Raw genomic sequence first — 24,390 nt, 5'->3', positions numbered from 1 at the left:
ATCGTATCAAGCATTGAGAAAACTGAAATTGTATCAAGCATCGTTTCCGACCACATTGCTATGAGACTAGATATCGATTAAAGGAAAATAATGTAAAAAGTACAGACACATGGAGGCTAAACAATATGCTACTAAACAACCAAGAGATCACTGAAGAAATCAAAGAGGAAATCAAAAAATACCTAGGAACAAATGACAATGAAAACACAACAACCCAAAACCTATATGGTGCAGCAAAAGCAGTTCTAAGAGGGAAGTTTATAGCAATACAATCCTACCTCAAGAAACCAGAAAAATCTCAAATAAACAACCTAACCTTAAACCTACAGCAATTAGAGAAAGAAGAATAAGAAAAACCCAAAGTTAGCAGAGGAAAGGAATCGTAAAGATCAGGTAAGAAATAAATGAAAAAGGAAGGAAACAATAGCAAAGATCCATAAAACTAAAAGCTGGTTCTTTGAGAAGATAAACAAAATTGATAAACCTTTAGCCAGACTCATCAGGAAAAAAGGGAGAAGACATATCAACAGAATTAGAAATGAAAAAGGAGAAGTAACAACTGACACCACAGAAATACAGAGGATCATGAGAGACTACTACAAGCAACTATATGCCAATAAAGTGGGCAACCTGGAAGAAATGGACAAATTCTTTGACAGGTACAACCTTCCAAGACTGAACAAGGAAGAAATAGAAAACATGAACAGACCAATCACAAGCACTGAAATTGAAACTGTTATTAAAAATCTATCAACAACAAAAACGCCCAGGGGCAGAGGCTTCACAGGTGAATTCTATCAGACATTTAGAGAAGAGCTAACACCCATCCTTCTCAAACTCTTCCAAAATACAACAGAGGGAGGAACACTCCCAAACTCATTCTATGAGGCCACCCTCACCCTGATACCAAAACCAGACAAAGATGTTCAGAAAAAAAGAAAATTACAGACCAATATCACTAATGAACGTAGATGCAAAAATCCTCAACAAAATACTAGCAAACAGAATCCAACAGCATATTAAAAGGATCATACACCATGATCAAGTGAGGTTTACCCCAGGAATGGAAGGATTCTTCAGTATATGCAAATCAATCAATGTGATACACCATATTAACGAATGGATAAAAACCATATGATACTCTCAATAGATGCAGAAAAAGCTTCTGACAAAATTCAACACCCATTTATGATTAAAACTCTCCAGAAAGTGGGCATAGAGGGAACATACCTCAACATAATAAAAGCCATATATGACAAAACTCACAACCAAGATCATTCTCAATGGTGAAAAACTGAAAGCATTTCCACTAAGATCAGGAACAAGACAAGGGTGCCCACTCTCACCACTATTATTCAACATAGTTTTGGAAGTTTTAGCCATGGCAATCAGAGAAGAAAAAGAAATAAAGGAATCCAAATTGGAAAAGAAGAAGTAAAACTGTCACTGTTTGCAGATGACATGATATTATACATAGGAAATCCTAAAGATGCTACCAGAAAACTACTAGAGCTAATCAATGAATTTGGTAAAGTAGCAGGATACAAAATTCACGCACAGAAATTTCTTGCATTCCTATACACTAACAACAAAAATTCAGAAAGAGAAGTCAAGGAAACACTCCCATTTACCACTGCAACAAAAAGAATAGTATACCTAGGAATAAACCTACCTAAGGAGGCAAAAGACCTATATGCAGAAAACTATAAAACACTGATGAAAGAAATCAAAAATGATATACCATGTTCCTAGATTGGCAGAATCAACATTGTGAAAATGACTATACTACCCAAAGCAATCTACAGATTCAATGCAATCCCTATCAAATTACCAATGGCATTTTTCACAAAACCAGAACAAAAAACTGTACAATTTGTATGGAAACACAAAAGACCCTGAATAGCCAAAACAATCTTGAGAAAGAAAAACGGAGCTGGAGGACTCAGGATCCCTGACTTCAGACCATACTAGAAAGCTACAGTAATCAAGACAGTATGGTACTGGCACAAAAACAAATATAGATCAATGGAACAGGATAGAAAGCCCAGCAATAAACTCACACACATATGGTCACCTTATCTTTGACAAAGGAGGCAAGAACAGACAATGGAGAAAAGACAGCCTCTTCAGTAAGTGGAGCTGGAAAACTGGAAAACTACATGTAAAAGAATGAAATTAGAACACTTCTTATCACTATACACAAAAATAAACTCAAAATGGGTTAAAGATCTAAATGTAAGGCCAGACACTATAAAACTCTTAGAAGAAAGCATAGGCAGAACACTCTTTGACATAAATCACAGCAAGATCTATTTTGACCCACTTCCTACAGTATTGAAAATAAAAAATAAAAAAAACAAATGGGACTTAATGAAACTTAAAAGCTTTTTCACAGCAAAGGAAGCCATAAACAAAATGAAAAGACAGCCCTCAGAATGGGAGAAAATATTTGCAAACACAGCAACTGACAAAGGATTAATGTCCAAAATATACAAGCAGCTCATGCAGCTCAATATCAAGAAAACAAACAACCCAATCCAAAAATGGGCAGAAGACCTAAATAGCCATTTCTCCAAAGAAGACATACAGATGGCCAACAAACTCATGAAAGCTGCTCAACATCACTAATTATTAGAGAAATGCAAATCAAAACTACAATAGAGGTATCACCTCACACCGGTTAGAATGGGCATCATCAGAAAATCTACAAACAATAAATGCTGGACAGGGTGTGGAGAAAAGGGAACCATCTTGCACTGTTGGTGGGAATATAAATTGATAAAGCCACTGTGGAGAAGAGTGTGAGGCTTCCTTAGAAAGCTAAAAAAATAGAACTACCACATGACCCAGCAATCCCACTACTGGGCATATACCCTGAGAAAACCTTAATTCGGAAAGATACATGTGCCAGAATGTTCATTGTAGCACTATTTACAGTAGCCAGGACATGGAAGCAGCCTAAATGTCCATCAACAGATGAATGGATAAAGAAGATGTGGCACATGTATACAATGGGATATTACTCAGCCATGAAAAAGAAGGATATTGAGTTATTTGTAATGAGGTGGATGGACCTAGAGACTGTCATACAGAGTGAAGTAAGTCATAAAGAGAGAAGCAAATACCATATGCTAACGCACATATGTGGAACCTAAAAATATGGTACTGATGAACCTAGTGACATGGCAGGAATAAAGACACAGACGTAGAGAACGGACTTGAGGACACAGAGGGGTGAAGGGGAAGCTGGGACAAAGTGAGATAGTAGCTTTGACATATATACACTACCAAATGTAGAATGGAAGGCTAGTGGGAAGCTGCTTTATAGCACAGGGAGATCAGCTTGATGCTTTGTGATGACCTAGAGAGGTAGGACGGGGAGGATGGGAGGGAGCCCCAGAGGGAGGGGTTATGGGAATATATGTATACTTATAGCTGATTCACTTTGTTGTACAACAGAAACTAGCACAACCTTGTAAAACAATTGTACTCCAATAAAGATATTAAAAAAAAAAGCCAGCAAGCTCATGGTTTGGGCCTCACATCAGGCAGAATTGCACATTGAGTTCCCTGGCCAAATGAGATCACTGTCTTGAAAACACAAACTAAACAGCTTTTTAAGAAACTGCCAAATAATTTCCACTAGCAATATATGAATGGTCCAGTGTCTTTGAATCCTTTCAAGCTTTTGGTGTGATTATTTTTAATATTATATTAGCAATTCTAATAGTAATAGTTCCCTGTGGACTTAATTTTACATTTTCATAGTGGAATCCTCGGAGATATAGGGGGTTTGGTCCAGACCTCTGCAATGAAGCAAATATTGCAGTACAGCAAGTTATATGGAGTTTTTGTTTTTCCAGTGCATATAAAAGTTATGTTTATACTGTATTATTGTCTATTAAATATGCAATAGCACTATGTCTAAAAAAGCAATGTACATACCTTAATTTTAAAATACTTTATTTCTAAAAAATACTAACAGCCATCTGACATCACAGGGTTGCCACAAATCATCAAAAGTACAATATCTGTGAGGTGAATAAAATGAAGTATGCCTTTAATGACTAATGATATTGAACATCTCTTAATGTGCTTATTTGCCATCTGTATGTTCTCATTGGTGAAATATTTCTTCATGCCCTTTTCCTATTTCTTAATTGATTGTTTGGGTTTTTGTACTGTTGAGTTTTGAGAGTTCTTTATATATTCTAGATATGAATCTTTTATCAGATTTCATTTACAGATATTTTCTCCCAGCCCATATCTTGTCTTTTCATTATCTTAACATGGTCTTTCACAAAGGAAAAGTTTTTAGTTTTGGTAAAATTCAACCTACCAATTTTTTTCTCTATTTCATGGATTATACTTTTCCTGTCATATCTAAGAACTCATTGACTGACTCCTAGTCACAAAGATTTTCTCCTATAATTTCTTCCTTCTAAAAGTTTTATAGTTTTACATTTTATATTTAAATTTATGATGTATTTTGAGTTAATTTTTTTATGAAGTGTGATCATTAGATCAAGGTTCTTTTTTCATTTTTTTTGCCTGTGATGTCCATTTGCTTCAATATCATTTGCTTTAGTACTATTCATTGAATTGCTTTGAACTTTGGTCAAAAATCAGTTGACTTTACTTGAGTGGGGCTACTTCTTAGTTATATTCTCTGTTCCACAGATCTATGTATTAGTCTTTTCACCAGTATCAGGCAGTCTTGATTACTGTAGCTATGTAAACCTTTAAGTCAGGTAGACTGATTCTTCTCACATTATTATTATTTTTCAAAATTGCCTCAGCTATTCTGTTTTCCTTATCATCCCATATATGTTTTAGAGTAAACATCTCTATCTCAAAACAATTTTTTATGGAATTTTCATAGGAATTGTATTAAACTACTATAATCAATATGGGGAGAATGGACATACTTACTATGTTGATTTTTCTAATTCATGAATGTAGCATATCTCTCCATGTATTTAGGTTTCTTTGATTTCTTGTATCAGCATTTTGTAGTTTGCAGTGTATGAGTCCTGTACATTTTTGTCAGATTTATACCTGTGAATTTTTCTGTCTTTCTCTCTCTCCCTCCCTTGCTATTGTAAGTGGTATTATTGTTTAAATTGTGGTTTCCATGTGTTCAAGGCTATTTTATAGAAAAACAATTGATTTTTGTATGTTAATATTATATCCTGTGGCATTGTTGAACTTACTATATATATATATATTTATGGATTATCTGGGATTTTTCATAGACAATTTTATAGCCTATAAATAGAGACAGTTTATTTCTTTCTTTCCAATATGTATGCTTTGTACAGGATTTTCTTGCCTTGGTGTGCTGGCTAGAGCATCCAGTACTGTGATGAAAAGCAGTGGTAAGAGTGGATATCCTTGTCATTTTTCTCATCTTAGAGTGAAGGTATTCAGTCTCTTACCATTTAGTGTAGTGTTAGCAATAGGTTTTATTGTAGATGTTCCTTATCAAGTTGAGGAAGCTCTTCTCTATTCATTGTTGGCTGAGAGTTTTTCTTGTTAATACGTGTTGGATTTTTAAATGCTTTTTCTGTGTTTATGTGATCATATGATTTTTTCTTTCATAGCATCCTTCATGGTGGTTTATATTGATATTTGAATATTGAACTACTCTTACATCCCTGGATATGGTTGTAGTATATAATTTCTTTTATTTATTGCTGAACTATTTTTGATAATTTTTGAAATAATTTTTACATCATATTTGTCTTTTTTATTTTTGTAGTAGTGTCTTTGGGGTGCTACAGTAAAACTCACTTAATAAAATTAGTTGGGAAGTATTCCCTCCTGTTTTATATTGTGGATGAAATTGTATAGATTGATATTCATACTTTAAACATTTGGTAAATTTAATTTATTTAATAGTAACATGACTATTCAAATTTTATATTTTATCTTGAGTGAGTTGTGGTAATGTGTTTTTTGTGGAATTAGTCTATTTCATCTGAACTATCAAATTGTTATGTATAGAGTTGTTTATAGTATTCCTTTATCCTTTTGATGTTTTCAAGGTCTGTAGTAATTCTCTTGTTTCACTCCTGATATTAATAATTTGTGTTTTCTCTCTTTTATTCTTTCTTTGTCAGTCTTGCTAGAGGTTTGTCTACTTTATTGAAATTTTCAAAGAATAAGCTCTTTGTTTCATTGATTTTCTCTGCATTTTAAAAATTTTAATTTCATAGATAATTTGCTATGTATCATTTTCTCTCTCTTGACTACATTGAGTTTATTTTGCTCTTCTTTTTCTAGTTTTCTTGAGGCAGGAGCTTAGGTGATTGATTTGAGACCTTTATACTTGCATAATGTAATCATTTCCTGAGATAAAGTTTTCTCTCAGCATTGTTTTAGCTACATCCCACACATTTAAGTATGTTGTGTTTTCGTTTTCATTCAATTCAATGTATTTTTAAAAAATTTCCCTTGAGACTTTCTCCTTGCCTCATGAATTGTTAACAAATGTGTTACTTCATTTCCAGGTGCATGGAGATTTTAATTTTTATTTATTTAAATTTTTTTTGGTTGGAGTATAATTGCTTTACAATGTTGTGTTAATTTCTGCTGTACAATAAAGTGAATCAGCTGTGTGTATAAATATATCCCCTTCCTCTTGGACCCCCTCCCCATTCCCCAGTCCCACCTGTCTAGGTCATCACAGAGCACTAGGGTGAGCTCCCTGTACTATGCAGCAGGTTCCCACCAGCTATCTATTTTTCACATTGTAATGTTTTTATGTCACACCTAATCTCCCAGTTCATCCCACCCTCCCCTTCTCCCCCGTCCACATTTCCATTCTCTACGTCTGCATCTCTATTCCTGCCTTACAAATAGGTTCGTGTGTACCATTTTTCTAGATTCCATATATATATGCGTTAATATACGATATTTGTTTTACTCTGACTTACTTCACTCTGTATGACAGACTCTGGGTCCATCCACGTCTCTACAAATGGCCCAATTTCGTTCCTTTTTATGGCTGAGTAATATTCCATTACATATATATGTACCACATCTTCTTTATCCATTCATCTGTCGATTAACATTTAGGTTGTTTCCACATACTGGCTATTGTAAATACAGCTGCAGTGACCATTGGGGTACTTGTATCTTTTTGAATTATGGTTTTCTCAGGTTATATGCCCAGTAGTGGGATTGCTGGGTCATATGGTAGTTCTAGTTTTAGTTTTCTGAGGAACCTCCATACTGTTCTCCACAGTGACTGTATCAATTTTCATTCCCACCAGCAGTGCAAAAGGGTTCCCTTTTCTCCATATCCTCTCCAGCATTTATTGTTTGTAGATTTTTTGATGATGGCCATTCTGACTGGTCTGAGGTGATACTTCATTGTAGTTTTGTTCTGCATTTCTCTAATAATTAGTGATGTGGAGCAACTTTTCAGGTGTTTGTTGGCCATCTGTATGTCTTCTTTGGAAAAATGTCTATTTAGGTCTTCCTCTCATTTATTGATTGGGTTGTTTGTTATTCTGTTATTGAGCTGTTTGTATATTTTGGAGATTGATCCTTTGTCCGTTGCTTCCTTTGCAAATATTTTCTGACATTCTGAGGGTTGTCTTTTCATTTTGTTGATGGCTTCCTTTACTGTGCGAAAGCTTTTAAGTTCCATTAGGTCCCATTTGTTTATTTTTGTTATTATTTTCATTACTCCAGGAGGTGGGTCAGAAAAGATCTTGCTGTGATTTGTGTCAAAGAGTGTTTTTCCTATGTTTTCCTCTAAGAGTTTTATAGTGTCTGGTCTTACCTTTAAGTCTTTAATACATTTTGAGTTTATTTTTGTGTATGGTGTTAGGGAGTGTTCTAATTTCATTCTTTTACATGTAGCTGTACAGTTTCCCCAGCACCACTTATTGAACAGATTGTCTTTCTCCATTGTATATTCTTGCCTCCTTTGTCATAGATTAGGTGACCATAGGTGCGTGGGTTCATCTCTGGGATTTCTATCCTATACCTTTGATGCATATTTCTGTTTTTGTGCCAGTGCCATACTGTCTTGATTACTGTAGCTTTTAATATAGTCTGAAGTCCTCCAGCTCCACTTTTCTTTCTCGAGATTGCTTTGGCTGTTCAGAGTCATTTGTGTTTCCATACAAATTGTAAAATTTTTTGCTCTAATTCTGTGAAAAATACCATTGGTAATTGATAGGGATTGCATTGAATCTGTAGATTGCTTTGGGTAGTATAGTCATTTTCACAATATTGATTCTTCCAATCCAAGAACATGGTATATCTCTCCATCTGTTTTTGTCATCTTTGATTGCTTTCATCAGTGTTTTATAGTTTTTTGAGTGCAGGTCTTTTGTCTCTTTAGGTAGGTTTATTCCTAGGTATTTTATTATTTTTGTTGCAGTGGTAAATGGGATTGTTTCTTTAATTTCTCTTTCTGATCTTTTGTTGTTAGTATATAGGAATGCAAGAGGTTTCTGTACATTAATTTTGTATCCTGCAACTTTACCAAATTCATTTATGAGTTCTAGTAGTTTTCTGGTGGCATCTTTAGGATTTCCTATGTATAGTATCATGTCATCTGCAAACAGTGACAGTTTTACTTCTTTCCCAATTTTGCTTTCTTTTATTTCTTTTTTTTCTCCGATTGCCATGGCTAGGACTTCCAAAACTATGTTGAATAAGTGTGGCAAAAGTGGGCAACCTTGTCTTGTTCCTGATCTTAGAAGAAATGCTTTCAGTTTTTCACCATTGAGAATGATGTTGACTGTGGGTTTGTCATATTTGGCTTTTATTATGTTGAGGTAGGTTCCCTCTATGCCCACTTTCTGGAAATTTTTTTATCATAAATGGGTGTAGAATTTTGTCAAAAGCTTTTTCTGCATCTATTGAAATGATCATATGGTTTTTATTCTTCAGTTTGTTAATATGGTGTATCACATTGATTGATATGTGTATATTGAAGAATCCTTGCATCCCTGGGATAAATCCCACTTGATCCTGGTGTATGATCCTTTTAATGTGCTGTTGAATTCTGTTTGCTAGTATTTATTTGTTCAGGATTTTTGCATCTATGTTTATCAGTGATATTGGCCTGTAATTTTTCTGTGTGTGTGATATCTTTGGTTTTGGTATTAGGGTGATGATGGCCTTGTAGAACGAGTTTGAGAGTGTTCCTCACTCTGCAGTCTTTTGGAAGAGTTTGAGAAGGATTGGTGTTAGCTGTTCTCTAAATATTTGGTAGAATTCGCCTGTGAAGCCATCTGGTCCTGGACTTTTGTTTGTTAGAAGACTTTTAATCACAGTTTCAGTTTCATTAGTTGTGATTGGTCTGGTCATATTTTCTATTTCTTCCTGGTTCAGTCTTGGAAAGTTGTACTTTTCCAAGAATTTGTCCATTTCTTCCAGGTTGTCCATTTTATTGGCATATAGTTGCTTATAGTAGTCTCGTATCATCCTTTGTATTTCTGTGGTGTCAGTTGTAACTTCTCCTTTTGCAATTTTATTGATTTGAGTCCTCTCTCTTTTTTTCTTGATGAGTCTGGTTAACGGTTTATCAATTTTGTTTACCTTCTCAATGCACCAACTTTTAGTTTTATTGATCTTTGCTGTTATTTTTTTCATTTCTATTTCTTTTATTTCTACTCTCATCTTTATGATTTCTTTCCTTCTGCTAACTTTGGGTTTTCTTTCTTCTTCTTTCTCTAGTTGCTTTACGTGTAAGGTTAGATTGTTTATTTGAGATTTTTCTTGTTTCTTGAGGTGAGATTGAATTGCTATAAACTTCCCTCTTAGAACTGCTTTTGCTGCATCGCATAGGTTTTGGTTCATTGTGCTTTCATTATCATTTGTTTCTAGGTATTCTTTTATTTCTTCTTTGATTTCTTCAGTGATCTCTTGGTTATTTATCAGTGCAGTGTTTAGCCTCCATGAGTTTGTGTTTTTTACAGTTGTTTTCCTATAATTGATTTCTAATCTCATAGTATTGGTGTCAGAAAAGATGCTTGATACGATTTCAATTTTCTTAAATTTTCCAAAGCTTGATTTGTGACCCAGGATGTGATCTATCCTGGAAAATGTTCTGTGTGCACTTCAGAAGAAAGTGTATTCTGTTGCTTTCACCTGGAATGTCCTATAAGTATCAATTAAATCTATCTGGTCTATTGTGTCATTTAAAGCTTGTGTTTCCTTATTTTCTGTCTGGATGATCTGTCCATTGGTGTAAGTGGAGTGTTGAGGTCTCCCACTGTTATTGCGTTACTGTCATTTTCCCCTTTTTTGGCTGTTAGTATTTGCCTTAGGTATTGAGGTGCTCCTATGTTGGGTGCATAAACATTTATAATTATTCCGTCTTCTTCTTGGATTGATCCCTTGATCATTACATAGTGTCCTTTCTTTTCTCTTGGAACATTCTTTACTTTTAAGCCTATTTTGTCTATATGAGTATTGCTCCTTTAGCTTTCTTTTGGTTTCCATTTGCATGGAATACCTTTTTTCCATCCCCTCACTTTCCATCTGTATGTGTCCCTAGGTCTGAAGTGGATCTCTTATAGACAGCATATATACAAGTCTTATTTTTGTATCCATTCAGCCAGTCTATGTCTTTTGGTTGGAGCATTTAATCCATTTTCATTCAAGGTAATTATAGATATATATTTTCCTATTACCTTTCTCTTTATTGTTTTGGGTTTGTTTTTGTAGGTCCTTTTCTTCTTTTTCTCCTGTGTTTCCTGCCTAGAGAAGTTCTTTTAGCATTTGTTGTAAAGCTGATTTGGTGGTGCTCAATTCTCTTAGCTTTTGCTTATCCCTAAAGCTTTCGATTTCTCCATCAAATCCGAATGAGATCCTTGATGGTTAGAGTAATCTTTGTTGTAGGTTTTTCTCTTTTATTACTTTAAAAATATCCTGACCCTCCCTTCTGGCCTGCAGAGTTTCTGCTGAAAAAACAGCTGATAACTTTATGGGGATTCCCTTTTACGTTATTTGTTGCTTTTCCCTTGCTACTTTTAATATTTTTTCTTTGTGTTTAATTTTTGTTAGTTTGATTAATATGTGTCTTGGTGGTTTCTCCTAGGGTTTATCTTGTATGGGACTCTCTGCAGTTTCTGCACGTTGGTGGCTATTTCCTTTCCCATGTTAGGGAAGTTTTCAACTATAATCTCTTCACATATTTTCTCAGATTCTTTCTCTTTTTCTTCTGGAACCCCTATAATTCGAATGTTGTGTGTTTAGTGTTGTCCCAGAGGTCTCTGACACTGTCCTCAATTCTTTTCATTCTTTTTTCTTTATTCTGCTCCTCAGCAGTTATTTCCACCATTCTATCTTCCAGCTCATTATTTGTTCTTCTTTCTCATTCTGCTGTTGATTCCTTCTAGTGTATTTTTTTGCTTCAGTTATTGTGTTGTTCATCACAGTTTTATGTTCTTTAGTTCTTCTAGGTCTTTTTTAAACATTTCTTGTATTTTCTCAATCCATGCCTTCATTCTATTTCTGAGATTTTGTATCATCTTTATTAGTATCATTACTCTGAATTTCTTTTCAGGTAGGTTGCCTATTTTCTCTTCATTTATTTGGTGTTGTAGGTTTTTACTTTGGTCCTTCATCTGTAACACATTTTTTTGTCAACTCATTTTTTTTAATGCAGGGGGCTTTGTTCCTGTCTTACTGGTTGTTTGGCCTGAGGTGTCCAGCACTGGAGTTTGCAGGCAGTTGGGTAGAGTGAGGTCTTGGTGCCGAAGTGAGGATCTCCGGGAGATCTCACTCTGATTAATATTTCCTGGTGTCTGAGGTTCTCTGTTAGTCCAGCGGTTTGGACTTGTTATCCCCACCTCAGCAGCTCAGGCCCGACCCTCAGCCTGGGAAACAAGATTCTGCAAGCCGTGTGGTGTGGCAAAAAAAAGAAGAAAAAAAAAGTATGATATCGAAGAATAAAAAATAAAGTGAAAAATAAAAAATATATTGGAAAAACTAGAAATATAAGTGAAACAACAACAACAAGGTAAAACAGAACCAAAACAGGAAAAAAAAAAAAAAAAGAGGCAGGGAAGAAACCAAAAGTAGCAGAACAATCACAAAGAGTAAAAGATAAAATAAAATTAGAAAAATGAAACACTTAATAGAAAAAATAAAAATATAAATGATACCACCACAAGGTAAACAGAACCACAACGTTTAAAAAAAAAAAAAGAAAAAAATGAAGAAAAGAAAAAGGGGCTGGAAAAAGCCTTGGCTTGGGTCAAGGACCTTAGGTGGTAGTGGGAGTTTAAGGTGGGGGCGGGCCCCTAGGCTCAGGACCTGCACAGCCGGAAAGGACAACATGGCTGGAGGGGGCCTCAGAGCGTGGATTAGAGTGCAGGGGCAGGGTTTGGGCTCTGCACAGCCAGTGGTGGCCTTGGAGTGCAGAGGATCAGGCCCAAGACCTCAGCCGGCTCCGTATGGCCCAGGTGGGCGGGGGAAACACTGACTTTGTTCCTTTCTGATCCTCCAATCTCCCAAGGGTCTCTCTGCATCCCCGTTGCTCTCCTCACTGTGGGTGGGCCACTCTAGGTGTGGGAACCCCTCCCCCAGCCGCCCCACAGGGGCATCCATCCCATCCTGCCTCCATTTCTTCTCCCCCACGCCACGTCCTACCTGGTTACTTGGGGGTTCTTCCCATCCCCTTCGGTGTCTGTGGCCCCTCACAAGTGCCTGGTAGGTGCCCTAGTTGTAAGGAGATGTGAACTCTGTGTCCTCCTATTTTGCTATCTTGACTCTGCCCCCTCAGATTTTAGTGTTAACCTTTCTCTTAATTGATTTCTAGTCTCATTTCATTGTGGCCACATAACATAATCTGTGTGCCTTCAATTCTTTTAAATCATTTAAGGGTAGGTCAGGATATGGTCACTTTTGCTATATGTTTCATAGGCACTTGAAAATCATGTGTATTCTGTTGATTAGATTCTGTTGGTTGCTGGTGTTATTGAGTTCTTGTGTATCATTGCTGATTTATTGTGTTCTTGTTCTATTAATTTTAGAGAGGACATTCAGGTCTCTAGCATTATAGCTATAATAAATGCATTTGTCTGTTTTTCTTTTCAGGTCTATCAGTTTTTGCTTCCCATTACTGCACCTCTTTTGTTTGATATGTACACATTTAGGTTTGCTATGTCTTCTTGCTGGATTGACATTATGTGATATATCTCTTTGTCCCTGATACTTTCTTTGTTGATGTCTACTTTACCTGATATTAATATAGCCACACCTGTTTTCTTTTAATTCATGCTTATATAGTATATCTTTCTCTATCTTTTGACTTCCAACCTACTTATATCATTCTGTTTGAAGTGAGTTACTTTTAAGAAGTATAAAGTTGGGGTTATTTTTTTTTTTAAATCTATTCTGCTGATCTCTGTCTTTTAATTGGTACGTGTGTATGTATGTGTGTGTGTGTGTGTGTGTGTGTGTGTGTACCATTTACATTTAGTACAGTTATTGAATATGTTAGTACTGAAGTTTGCTTTTTGGTTGTTTGTTTTCTGTTTATTCTGGTTTTTTGTTTTTTGGGGTTTTTTTTGCGGTATGCAGGCCTCTCACTGCTGTGGCCTCTCCTGTTGCAGAGCACAGGCTCCAGACTCACAGGCTCAGCGGCCATGGCTCATGGGCCCAGCCGCTCCGTGGCATGTGGGATCTTCCCAGACCGGGGCACGAACCCGTGTCCCCTGCATTGGCAGGTGGACTCTCAACCACTGCGACACCAGGGAAGCCCTGTTTATTCTGTTTTTAATTTCTCTTTTTTCTTTTTTCTGCCTCCTTTGGGTTACTTGAACCTTTTTTAGGATTCCATTTTCCGTTTTCATTCTGTTATAATGATTCTGGGTGTATCTCTTTGTATAGATGCTTTAGAGATTGTTCTAGGATTACATCACTTACATATGTACATGTATACATTCAGCCCTCCATATCTGTAGGTTCCACATCTGCACATTCAGAGGACTGAGCGTACTATGCCAGCCATTTAATATAAGGGAGTTAAGCATCTGAGGGGTTTGGTATTGGATGGGGAGGAGTGTCCTGGAACCGATCCCCTGTGGTTACCAAGGGACAACTGTATATAATATATATATGTGCATGTATATAATATATACTTTGTAATTGCTCACTGAGGTTTTTCTGTGATGGCTGCTTAAAATTCTTGGCACATAATCCTGACATCAGTGTCATCTCACTGTTGATGTCTGTTGATTGTTTTTTCTTATTTAATTTGATATATTCCTGGTTCTTAGCTCTATTGAGTATTATATAAGACTCTAGATCTTATTTAAATCTTGTATTTTAGTGGGTTTTTTTTTTAACATTGCTCTTTTCGGTTTAGGTTACCACCTCATTGCTGCCAGGTTAAGAAGGAAGTCCAGACTTTCCACTATACCTCTGTTGATACCTAGGAGAGGAAGGGCTCCTTTCTACTGCTGGACAGAATTAGAAGTTTAGGCTCCCCTCTCTGCATCCTCTGATACCAATCTCAGCCTCAGATTATCCGCTGATAACAAGAGGCACCTTGTTATTGCTCCTCACGTGGTCTCCAGTGACATCATTGGGGATGGCCTTGTTGCTGCTAATCGGTAGTGGAAGTCCTGATTCTTTACTTGGCCTCTGACTCTACTCCAGCCAGGAGGGGGTGGAATGCCATGTTACTGCCAGGTGGGGGTAGAAGGCTCCCCACATGCCACATGATTGCCACTGATTGGGGGGGTTGTTGGTGGCCACTTGTTACCACCCAGAAATGATTAATGTCCTGACTCCCCACTCAGCCTTCACCAACAGCATTCCTTTGGGGGAATGGGAGGAGGAGAGCTGAGGCACCTCATTACAGTCTGGCAAGGGTGGAATTCTTGGCTCTCCATTCCACTTTTGCTGACATTGGTGGTATAGAGCCCCAGTTTTTTTGTGGTGTTTGTCAAAACTTTTGTCTTGCTAGGTTGCTCTTTTTCCTGGTCCTTTGCCTAAAGAGATCATGTTTTTCTTGGATCTCTTTATGTGTGTGCCCATTGGTGTTCAGTGTTGTCAGCTTCTTCACTATCTATGATATATTAGGCAAAAATAAAACCCAAGGAACTCATCACTGTCTTGTTCCTTGGGTCTGAAGTTCACTAGCCAGCCTGCCTGTTTCTCTCCACTTCTCACAGGCTCTGTATGTTTGTGAGATATATTTTTATATATGTCCAGGGTTTTTAGTTGTGCTTAGCAGGAGATACAGGGAAAAGTATGTCTACTCTACTTTACTAAAGCAGAGGTCTCATTTTTTATAGGAGTAATATTTATAAGAATTAAATTAAATGCTGTGTGAGACCCATGGCCCAGTACCTAACACATGGTACTGGCTCTATAAATGTTAGCTCTTATTTTTGTCATATATGTCTTTCTTATTCAGAATGATCTTAAATTGTCATGGTAAGTTTTGACCAGTACATTTATGGTTGGATCTTTTGAGCACTAAAATTACTTTCTGAGCTTTCATTTGATATTAAAATCCAGGGTCAGAATAGTATTGAAAAGAGCATGGACTTTGAGTGAAACAAGCATGTTTCTGTTAGTTTTGTGTCTTACACCTTATTGTTTAATCTCAGCCTCAATTTCCCATTTTGAAAAAGTCATTATTAATACTAATCTTAAAGGATTATGAGCATTGAATGAAATAGCTGTATAAATTACTTATAAATTCTAATATTTTCAGGTTTGTTATATCACAGATAAACTATGAAAATTGAGTCTCTAACCATTCATTTGCTTATCAGTGTTTACCTGTTAACAGAAATGAAAGTTTTGCCATATAGTATTGTTCTCTGATTTGTTGCCTTAAAGGTCCAAAATGATTCGCTTTGATAGGGATGTAAGTGCTTAATTTAGATTGTTGTAATCATTATCAAAAATTTCCCTCCATATCTCCCCTTTTTTGTCAGTGTATTAACATGCTCAAATTTCTCCCATCTAAAGCAAAACAATATTTCTTAGAATTGCACCTCTAGTCCCAACCTCACTGAACTTAAAAGAAAAATTTATACAAATTTGTTCATTATTCCCTCTTAAAACGACTGTAATCTGGCCTCTCCCCACCCCACCCTCAAATCATCGGTGACTTCAGTCCTTACCTTACCTAATCTCTCTCAGCTTTTGATAATATGGGAACTGCTTCATTCTTGAAATTCTCTTCCTTTGGCTTCCACCATCTTTCCTAATTTTCTTGCATTTCTCTTCCTGTTCTTTGTGAGTTTTTTCTCAGCTGTAGAACTTTTTCACCTGTATCTACTACAGATTGTATTTTCCATTATATTTTCAGTTTGTGTAGACCATCACCTGGTATGTAGCAGATGCTGCATAAATAATTTTTCAACTTAAATTGTCTATCCCTTAAGATTAGTTATCCTTGGTGTTCCATCCTTGGCCCTCTTCTCTGCTAATTCTACTTACTTTCCTTGATTGATTTTTATTAATTTCAATGGCTTTAGTTATCTTGTGGATCAGATCCCTCTTCCCCTTTCATATATTTTCCAGTGCCCTTTCTCTTTTTTTTTTTTTTAAGAAAGAAATGCAAAATTTTATTTGAGCCAAATTTGAGGATTATAACCTGGGAAGAGCATCTCAGAAAGGTCTGAGAACTGTTCCAACTGATTCACTTTGTTATAAAGCAGAAACTAACACGCCCTTTCTCTTTGATTGTGCTTATAATCGTTGATTAAGTAAAGTCTCCATGTAGAAATTCACTCAAGCCAAATTGACAAAATAGGACATTTCAGCTTCTCTGCTTGACCATTCTACATAGAGTAAACATGGAGGGCTTTAACTTTTAACCACTTTACAAAAGTGAATACCTGTGTGTAATGCTGATGTATTAGTTGATACTTGAAAATTTCAAATAAAGCCATTTTACTTACATTACTAGTTATAGAAATAAAAATTACAATGTACATTTATCGTTGGTTTCACTTCTTATCTGTGAACTATGAGCCTCAGTAACTGACTTAATCCAAGGTCCAAATTATTTATGTATGTATTATAACTTGGTATAAATAATTAGGTATAAATTATATATACACATACAGTGATATTTAAACGTATTGCAAACCATGTTGCTTTTATTCAACGTTGTACAGGAGGTCTTAGCTACTACTGTAGTACAAAAAAAGAAATAAAATTGGTAAAAAATAGGAAAGAAAAGCAACCGTAGTATTTACAAATATGTAATTTTTATGCAGAAAACACGAGAGAATCAACAGATAAATATTTAGATTAATAAATGTGTTTATTGAGTTGCTGGGATTAAAATTAATATTCATCAATTAAGATAATCCTATTTGTTGTAATAGCTACATCTCAGTGGCTTAACAAAATTAAATTTGTTTTTCATTAAGAAAAAGTGTTTGGATTTTTTAAAGTTGATATTCTCATTACCAGTGCCAGTGAACATGCATATCTGTCCCATTAGATAGTAAGCTCCATGAGGATAGGAGCCACATCTTTGTTACTCACTGCTATATTCTTAGCAGAATGATATTTCTAAAATGTAAATCCAGTGGTATAATGCCACTCCTTAAAAGTTTTCTAAATATTCCTCATTACCTATAGAATGAAACCCAAGCCCCCTTGCATGGTATGTAAGACTTTGCATGAGCCATTCCCTATTTACTACTTAAGCTTTTTTTACCCTATCCCCTGTCCTCAACTTTGTATTTCTCCAAAGGGGCCGTAATAACTCTTATCCATGCCTTTGCATTTATAAATTAATTTTTTCTCTTGGAAATGTCTTTCTCACCTTTGGTAACCATTTTCCTTTTTTTTCTTTTTTTTTTTTTAACAGCTCAAGTACTGTACTCATCAGGATGGCTTCCTCAATCCTCCTCCTCCCCTCTCTATTTTGTCCTTTCCACCCCTGAAAGCAAGTCTGAAGGTTGTCCTTCCTCTATGCTTCCATAACACTGCTCATATCTCTATTATGACCCTTATACAGTTTACTTATTTCTTTCCCCACTAGCCTATAAACCTGTAAGAGCAGGGATTCTGTGCCTCATTTATCTTTATATTCCCAAATGTATGCACAGGTTTGAAACCCAGAAGATTTTAAATAAAAGTTTATAGAATAAGAAAGATCAGTGTTAAGGCTGTTGGGGCAATTCAAGTGAGAATGATGAGAGCTTAAACTAAAAGAATAGCAGTAGGGATGAAGAGAAGTGGTTTTAAAATGGATGTATATGGTTGGTGAAAGACGGCTTCCAAGTGTCTAGCTTGGGAAGTGTAGTGGCCGTTCATCTAGATGAGAAATAGAAAAATAATAGAGTTATGGCGGGGGAAAACCAACATGATATTACTTAAATTTTGGTAGTTTCCAGTGGTAATTATGACCACATTAAAGAATTGGAAAGTAGAGGTACCCTTAAATGTCCAATAAGAATGTATTTTAAAATTAAGTTGTAGAAAAAAATTTTATGTATACACACACATACGTAATCAATCACATACAGAATGAAAGTATTATGAAACAAGTATTCAGTATCTACCCAAATCGTTTCCTTCATCTCTCCCTGATTAGACGGCTTGGAAGTCAGGGTAGTAATTTCTGCTGTAGATTGTCCCCTGTGGATCAAAAATCCTTGTCAACACCTATAATCCTAAACTTTGAGGGAACTTTTAAAAACCCAGACGAATCTAAGCTTATAGGAGATAAATTTATTTTTCCATCTTCAGTATCTAACTTCCTCTAATAAAGAAGGATTTAAATACGTATCTTTAAATGGATGAGAATTCGGAGCAGTTCCAATGGGTGTGTAGGTGATAAGGACTGAGTCTTTCAACCAATTCTGTGATTCTTTGAGGCAGGCCATGGAGAGACCCTATATTGCTGTTACAGATTATTGATGCTGTAGCCCATTGCTAGACTTGAGAAATAGACCAGGAGTAACACCCTGGCCTCATTGTGTTGTTGAGAAGATGCTTTGATCCTTTTCACAGCACTAACTCATGTCTATCTAGTGTATATCACGCTGGTTACCTGCTCTGTTATACTACCCCTTGTGTAGTATAAATACTCCCTGGCTAGTCCCTTTAAGTATTCCTTTCTATCATTATGGAGTCAGAAAGAGGAGGCTGGCTCAAGTCTCCACCAGTTGTCTCTTCTTTTCATTGATCCTGATACTCCATATAAAACTACTTTGCAATGATAGCTCTTATGTTCAGCTTTCCTCTTAAGCCCTAGGAATTATTAGAGAACTGTTTCTGCTGTCCCTCCCCCTACCACCTTTTAAATGTAAACATTTTGATTAATGTCATTTAAATGATTTCTTTGGCTTTTATGTTAACTTTCTAATAGAAAATAAGTACTAACTTTCATTTATTTAGCACATAGTAAATGCTAAACTATTTATTATTTTTAATCTTCTCAATAACACAACTAGATAGGTAAAGTTTATCCTTATTTTACAAATGAAGAAAATGAGAATCAAAGATCAGAAGTTACTTGCCTCAAATGTATCACAAGTATATTGCTGAGCCAGCATTGGAACTCAAGTCTTATCCTCTTCTAAAGCCCTACTCCTTCTTCTGTTTCATATTACATCATACCCCTGGGAAGATATATGATTTTATAGTTATTAGAAAAGGAGGAAAAACATGTAATTTTATAAACAGTTTTACAGGTGACTTAAGAAGTATGCCTTGTGAGGTGAGGAATTACTGGGATATTCCTTTTCATCCTAGGTCAGATGTTATCAACATTCTTTTGTTGTTGTTGTTGTTGTTTTGTTTGGCCGTGCCACACATCTTGCAGGATCTTAGTTCCCCTACCAGGAATCAAACCCAGGCCCCAGCAGTGAAAGTACAGAGTCCTAACCACTGGAGCACCAGGGAATTCCCTCAACATTCTTAAGTAAAGATTTGCACTGTTGTGATGATTATCTTTGTACCCCACTCTAACTTAGAATATTCTTTTCATCCTAGATCAGATGTTATTAACATTCTTACGTAAGATTTGCACTGTTGTGATGACTAGGCCACAGGGTGCCCAGACATTTGGTCAAACATTTTTGTGGGTGTGTCTGTGAGGCTGTTTCTGGATGAGATTAACATTTGAGTAGATAGACTGAGTAAATTATTGCCCACTCTAATGTGGGTGGGTCTTATCCAATCAATTGAAGACCTGAAGAGAACAAAAAGGCTGAGTAAGAAGAAACTTCACCTACCTGACTGCTGGAGCTGGAACATTATCATTTCCTGCCTTTGGACTTGAACTGAAAAATCATCTCTTCCTAGGTCTCCAGCCTGCCAGCTTTCAGACTAGAACTTATACCATCAGCTGTCCTGGTTCTCAGGCCTTTGGATTCAGACTGAAACTACATCGTTGGTTGTTCTGAGTCTTTGACTTGCCAGCCACGTATCTTGGGACCTCCATAATTTTGTGAGCCAATTATTTATATGTATATACATATATAATATATTTATATATGCACACATATACATACATACACACACACCACACACACATCACACATATACCAGTAGTTATATATATAACAAATAGGCTTATAGCCAAATATATAGCCTACTGGTTCATTGGTTCTGTTTCTCTAAAGAACTCTAATACAACTGTTTTCTGCCTTACTTTTCTTCACAAATGCTCCCAAGCCTCTCATTACCTTTTTTCCCTCCACGACACCCACTCTCATTCTTAATATGTCTGTTTACTTACAGTTACTCAGAACACTGCTCACAAAATTACTGCAGGTAACTTATTTTTCCAATACTACTGTGAATTACATCCTATTAATGGCCCCTGCGTGTGCATGCACACACTCTTATACAGGCACATTATTCTTCATATAGTACATCAGCTAGTCAGTAACTTTCTGTGATAATGAAAATATTCTATGTTTGTGGTATACGATATAATAGCCATTAGCCACATGTATTAGCATTCTCCAGAGAAACAGAGCCAATTGGAAGGAGAGATAGATAGATAGATAGATAGATAGATAGGGAGATTGATTTACTGTGTGGAGTTGGCTTATGTTATTATGGAAGCTAAGCAGTCCTAAGATCCGCAGTCGGAAAACTGGTCCAGGAAAGCCAATAATAAAGTTGCAATCCAAATTTTAGTCCAAAGGCAGAAGTCTGATATTCCATCTCAAAGACAGTGGCAGAGAGAAAGAATTCTATCTTACTGGGCCTTTTGTTCTATTCAGGCCTTCAGTGGATTCAATGAGTCCCACTCACATTAAGGAAAACAATCTGCTTTCCTCAGTCTACTGATTCAAATGTTAAGCTCATCCAAAAAAACCATCACAGACACACCTAGAAATAATGTTTAGCCAAGTGTCTGGGTACCCTGTGGCCCAGCAAGTTGACACATAAAAGTAACCATCATATTACATATGGCTACTGACCGCTTAAAATATGGCTAGACCAACCAAGGAACTAAATTTCTAATTTTTATTTAATTTAAAGTAATTTAAATGTAAATAGGTATACATGGCTCACAGTTACTATTCTGTTTTTTTGTTTTGTTTTGTTTTGTTTTGTTTTTTTATATATGTTCCCATATCTCTTCCCGCTTGCGTCTCCCTCCCTCCCACCCTCCCTATCCCACCCCTCCAGGCTGTCACAAAGCACCGAGCCAATATCCCTGTGCTATGCGGCTGCTTCCCACTAGCTATCTACCTTACGTTTGGTAGTGTATATATGTCCATGCCTCTCTCTCGCTTTGTCACCATTTACCCTTCCCCCTCCCCATAGCCTCAAGTCCATTCTCTAGTAAGTCTGTGTCTTTATTCCTGTTTCACCCCTAGGTTTTTCATGACATTTTTTTCCTTAAATTCCATATATATGTGTTAGCATACGGTATTTTTCTCTCTCTTTCTGACTTACTTCACTCTGTATGACAGACTCTAGGTCTATCCACCTCATTACAAATAGCTCAATTTCGTTTCTTTTTATGGCTGAGTAATATTCCATTGTATATATGTGCCACATCTTCTTTATCCATTCATCCGATGATGGACACTTAGGTTGTTTCCATCTCTGGGCTATTGTAAAAAGAGCTGCAATGAACATTTTGGTACATGACTCTTTTTGAATTATGGTTTTCTCAGGGTATATGCCCAGTAGTGGGATTGCTGGGTCATATGGTAGTTCTATTTGTAGTTTTTTAAGGAACCTCCATACTGTTCTCCACAGTGGCTGTATCAATTTACATTCCCACCAACAGTGTAAGAGGGTTCCCTTTTCTCCACACCCTCTCCAGCATTTATTGTTTCTAGATTTTTTGATGATGGCCATTCTGACTGGTGTGAGATGATATCTCATTCGCAGTTACTATTTTGGACAACACAGTGGTAGATTGTCTCAGTCCTAGAATGAAGCTTTGACTGATGCTGCAGGACCATTCAGACTACTTCTCCAGTATCTGGCTTCCACCTGGGCTTGAAACACCTCCTCTGGGAGAACACAGCCACCATGTAAAAAGTCCAACTACCCTGAGACTGCCATGCTATGAGGAAGTATTAAGCTAGTCACATGGAGAGAGTATATCAAGAGAGGGAGAGAAAGCCCTATCTGTTCTAGCCATCCATCCCATTTGAAGGAAATGTGAATGAAGAAACTGTATTGGACCTCTAACCCAATCAGGCCTTCAGGTGACTTCAGCCAGAGCTGCCACCTGACTCAATGAAAACTCACAAGCAAGAAGTTCCATCTAAACCTGCAGAACCATGAGAGATAATAAATTGTTGTCTTAAGCCACTCAGTTTTGGGGTGATTTGCAAGGCAATAAATAACCAGAACAGAAGTATGCTAAGGAATCAAGGCTTCCTATTTTTCTGGCTCCCCTAGATCCCAATCTTCTTTTCTTTCTGTTTTCTACTTTCTTGCTTTTTGTGGTATAAACTTTTATGCTTAGAACTAAATTAGCAGTTTGGGAAAGTCACAATTATCTGGCCTTCAAGTATCTTGGCTTTTTGACCTCATATTTAAAAGGCTTTCCTGCTTTCAGATAGGCCAAGTTGGACCAATGTTTGCCTTTTACTTCCCTAGTAAAGGCCATAACCAGTTAATACAATCTAATACCCTGATCTTTTTCAATCAGTTGTCTTTTTTTTTTTTTTTTTTTTTGCGGTATGCGGGCTTCTCACTGTTGTGGCCTCTCCCGTTGCAGAGCACAGGCTCCGGACGCGCAGGCTCAGCGGCCATGGCTCACGGCCCCAGCCGCTCCACGGCATGTGGGATCTTCCCAGACCGGGACACGAGCCCGCGTCCCCTGCATCTGCAGGCAGACTGTCAACCACTGCGCCACCAGGGAAGCCCCGATCAATTGTCTTTTAAAAGTCTAATCCCAGAAGACATATACCTATGCTTCAATATTAACATTTTAATCTCTACTTTGCTACCAGAAGAAAATGGATGGGAGGGAGAGGGATGTGTTGGGTAAATATTCAAATGATACCTGCTATATAAGCAATACCTCTTACATATAACAGACTAGTCATATACTCAGATCCTATATAAGTTATTTATACAACTTATAAATTGTGCTATTTAACACAGTTATATAGCCTTGAACTTTATCCCTTAATAATGTACTTTTTATTCCAGTGAGCTCAATATTTATAAAAATTTAAAAGGAATTTATTGCTAAATGTCAGGAAAACAAGTGTTTAGGACACGATTTACTATTATGATTGTTCTTAGTGAGCATTTTTTTGTGATTGACACTAAGAGGGCAAATTTTGGATCTGAAAATTTCATTAGGACTCTGTTACATCAGTGATTTGTTTTTTTCATTCCAGTTCTAAGAACAGATGGAAGTGGCTATGGATAATTCATATGATTTCAATCAACAAGGCTCATGTAATGGAATTCCATCTGAGAAGAAAAACAACTTCCTCGTGTCAGAAGATCATGGACAGAAAATCTTAAGTATACTACAGAATTTTCGAGAACAAAATGTCTTTTATGATTTCAAAATAATCGTGAAAGATGAAATAATCCCATGTCATCGTTGTGTGTTAGCAGCATGCAGTGACTTTTTCAGGTACTTTACCTTGTCTGTTTATCCCTCAGATTTTATGATACCACTAATTAAGTTATTTTTTATGGCTGTACTCAATTTCCCCCCACAGAACATGAAACAGTAATCTTTAATACTTAAAAAAAAATAATTAGAACCTAGATTAACTAATGATTTTTGAATATGAAAATATAAGAGTACCTTTTTTAAAGTTCAAGTGTTCCCAGGCTAGGATTGGGAAGTTCTGTGGAACATTAGTCCCTTGAATTGTTCTGGAAAAATATTGTTTTGATCTGGGGTCAGTTTTGTTTGGGGGATCCCTGCACTGTATAATTTGGGAAAAGAGGAAAGGACAGATTGAGCAAAAATGGAAG

At 36.5% G+C, this 24,390-nt stretch overlaps 1 protein-coding gene across 2 annotated transcripts in view; it reads left to right on the top strand.

The window, feature by feature from the left end:
• KBTBD3 (kelch repeat and BTB domain containing 3) overlaps positions 1–24,390 on the top strand; it is a 55,820-nt gene that overhangs the window by 19,891 nt on the left and 11,539 nt on the right. Inside the window, exons 2-3 of one of the 2 annotated variants that reach the window (XM_049714100.1) lie at positions 20,269–20,413; positions 23,796–24,040. In XM_049714100.1, coding sequence (XP_049570057.1) covers positions 23,808–24,040 — 233 coding nt within the window. In that variant the 5' untranslated portion in view covers positions 20,269–20,413; positions 23,796–23,807. The remainder of the gene's footprint in view (positions 1–20,268; positions 20,414–23,795; positions 24,041–24,390) is intronic. The other variant, XM_004284009.4, reaches the window with a different exon arrangement.

The sequence above is a fragment of the Orcinus orca genome, chromosome 8 (assembly GCF_937001465.1).
Source record: "Orcinus orca chromosome 8, mOrcOrc1.1, whole genome shotgun sequence".
Lineage (NCBI taxonomy): Eukaryota > Metazoa > Chordata > Mammalia > Artiodactyla > Delphinidae > Orcinus > Orcinus orca.
This window is presented reverse-complemented; position numbering and strand designations above follow the sequence as displayed.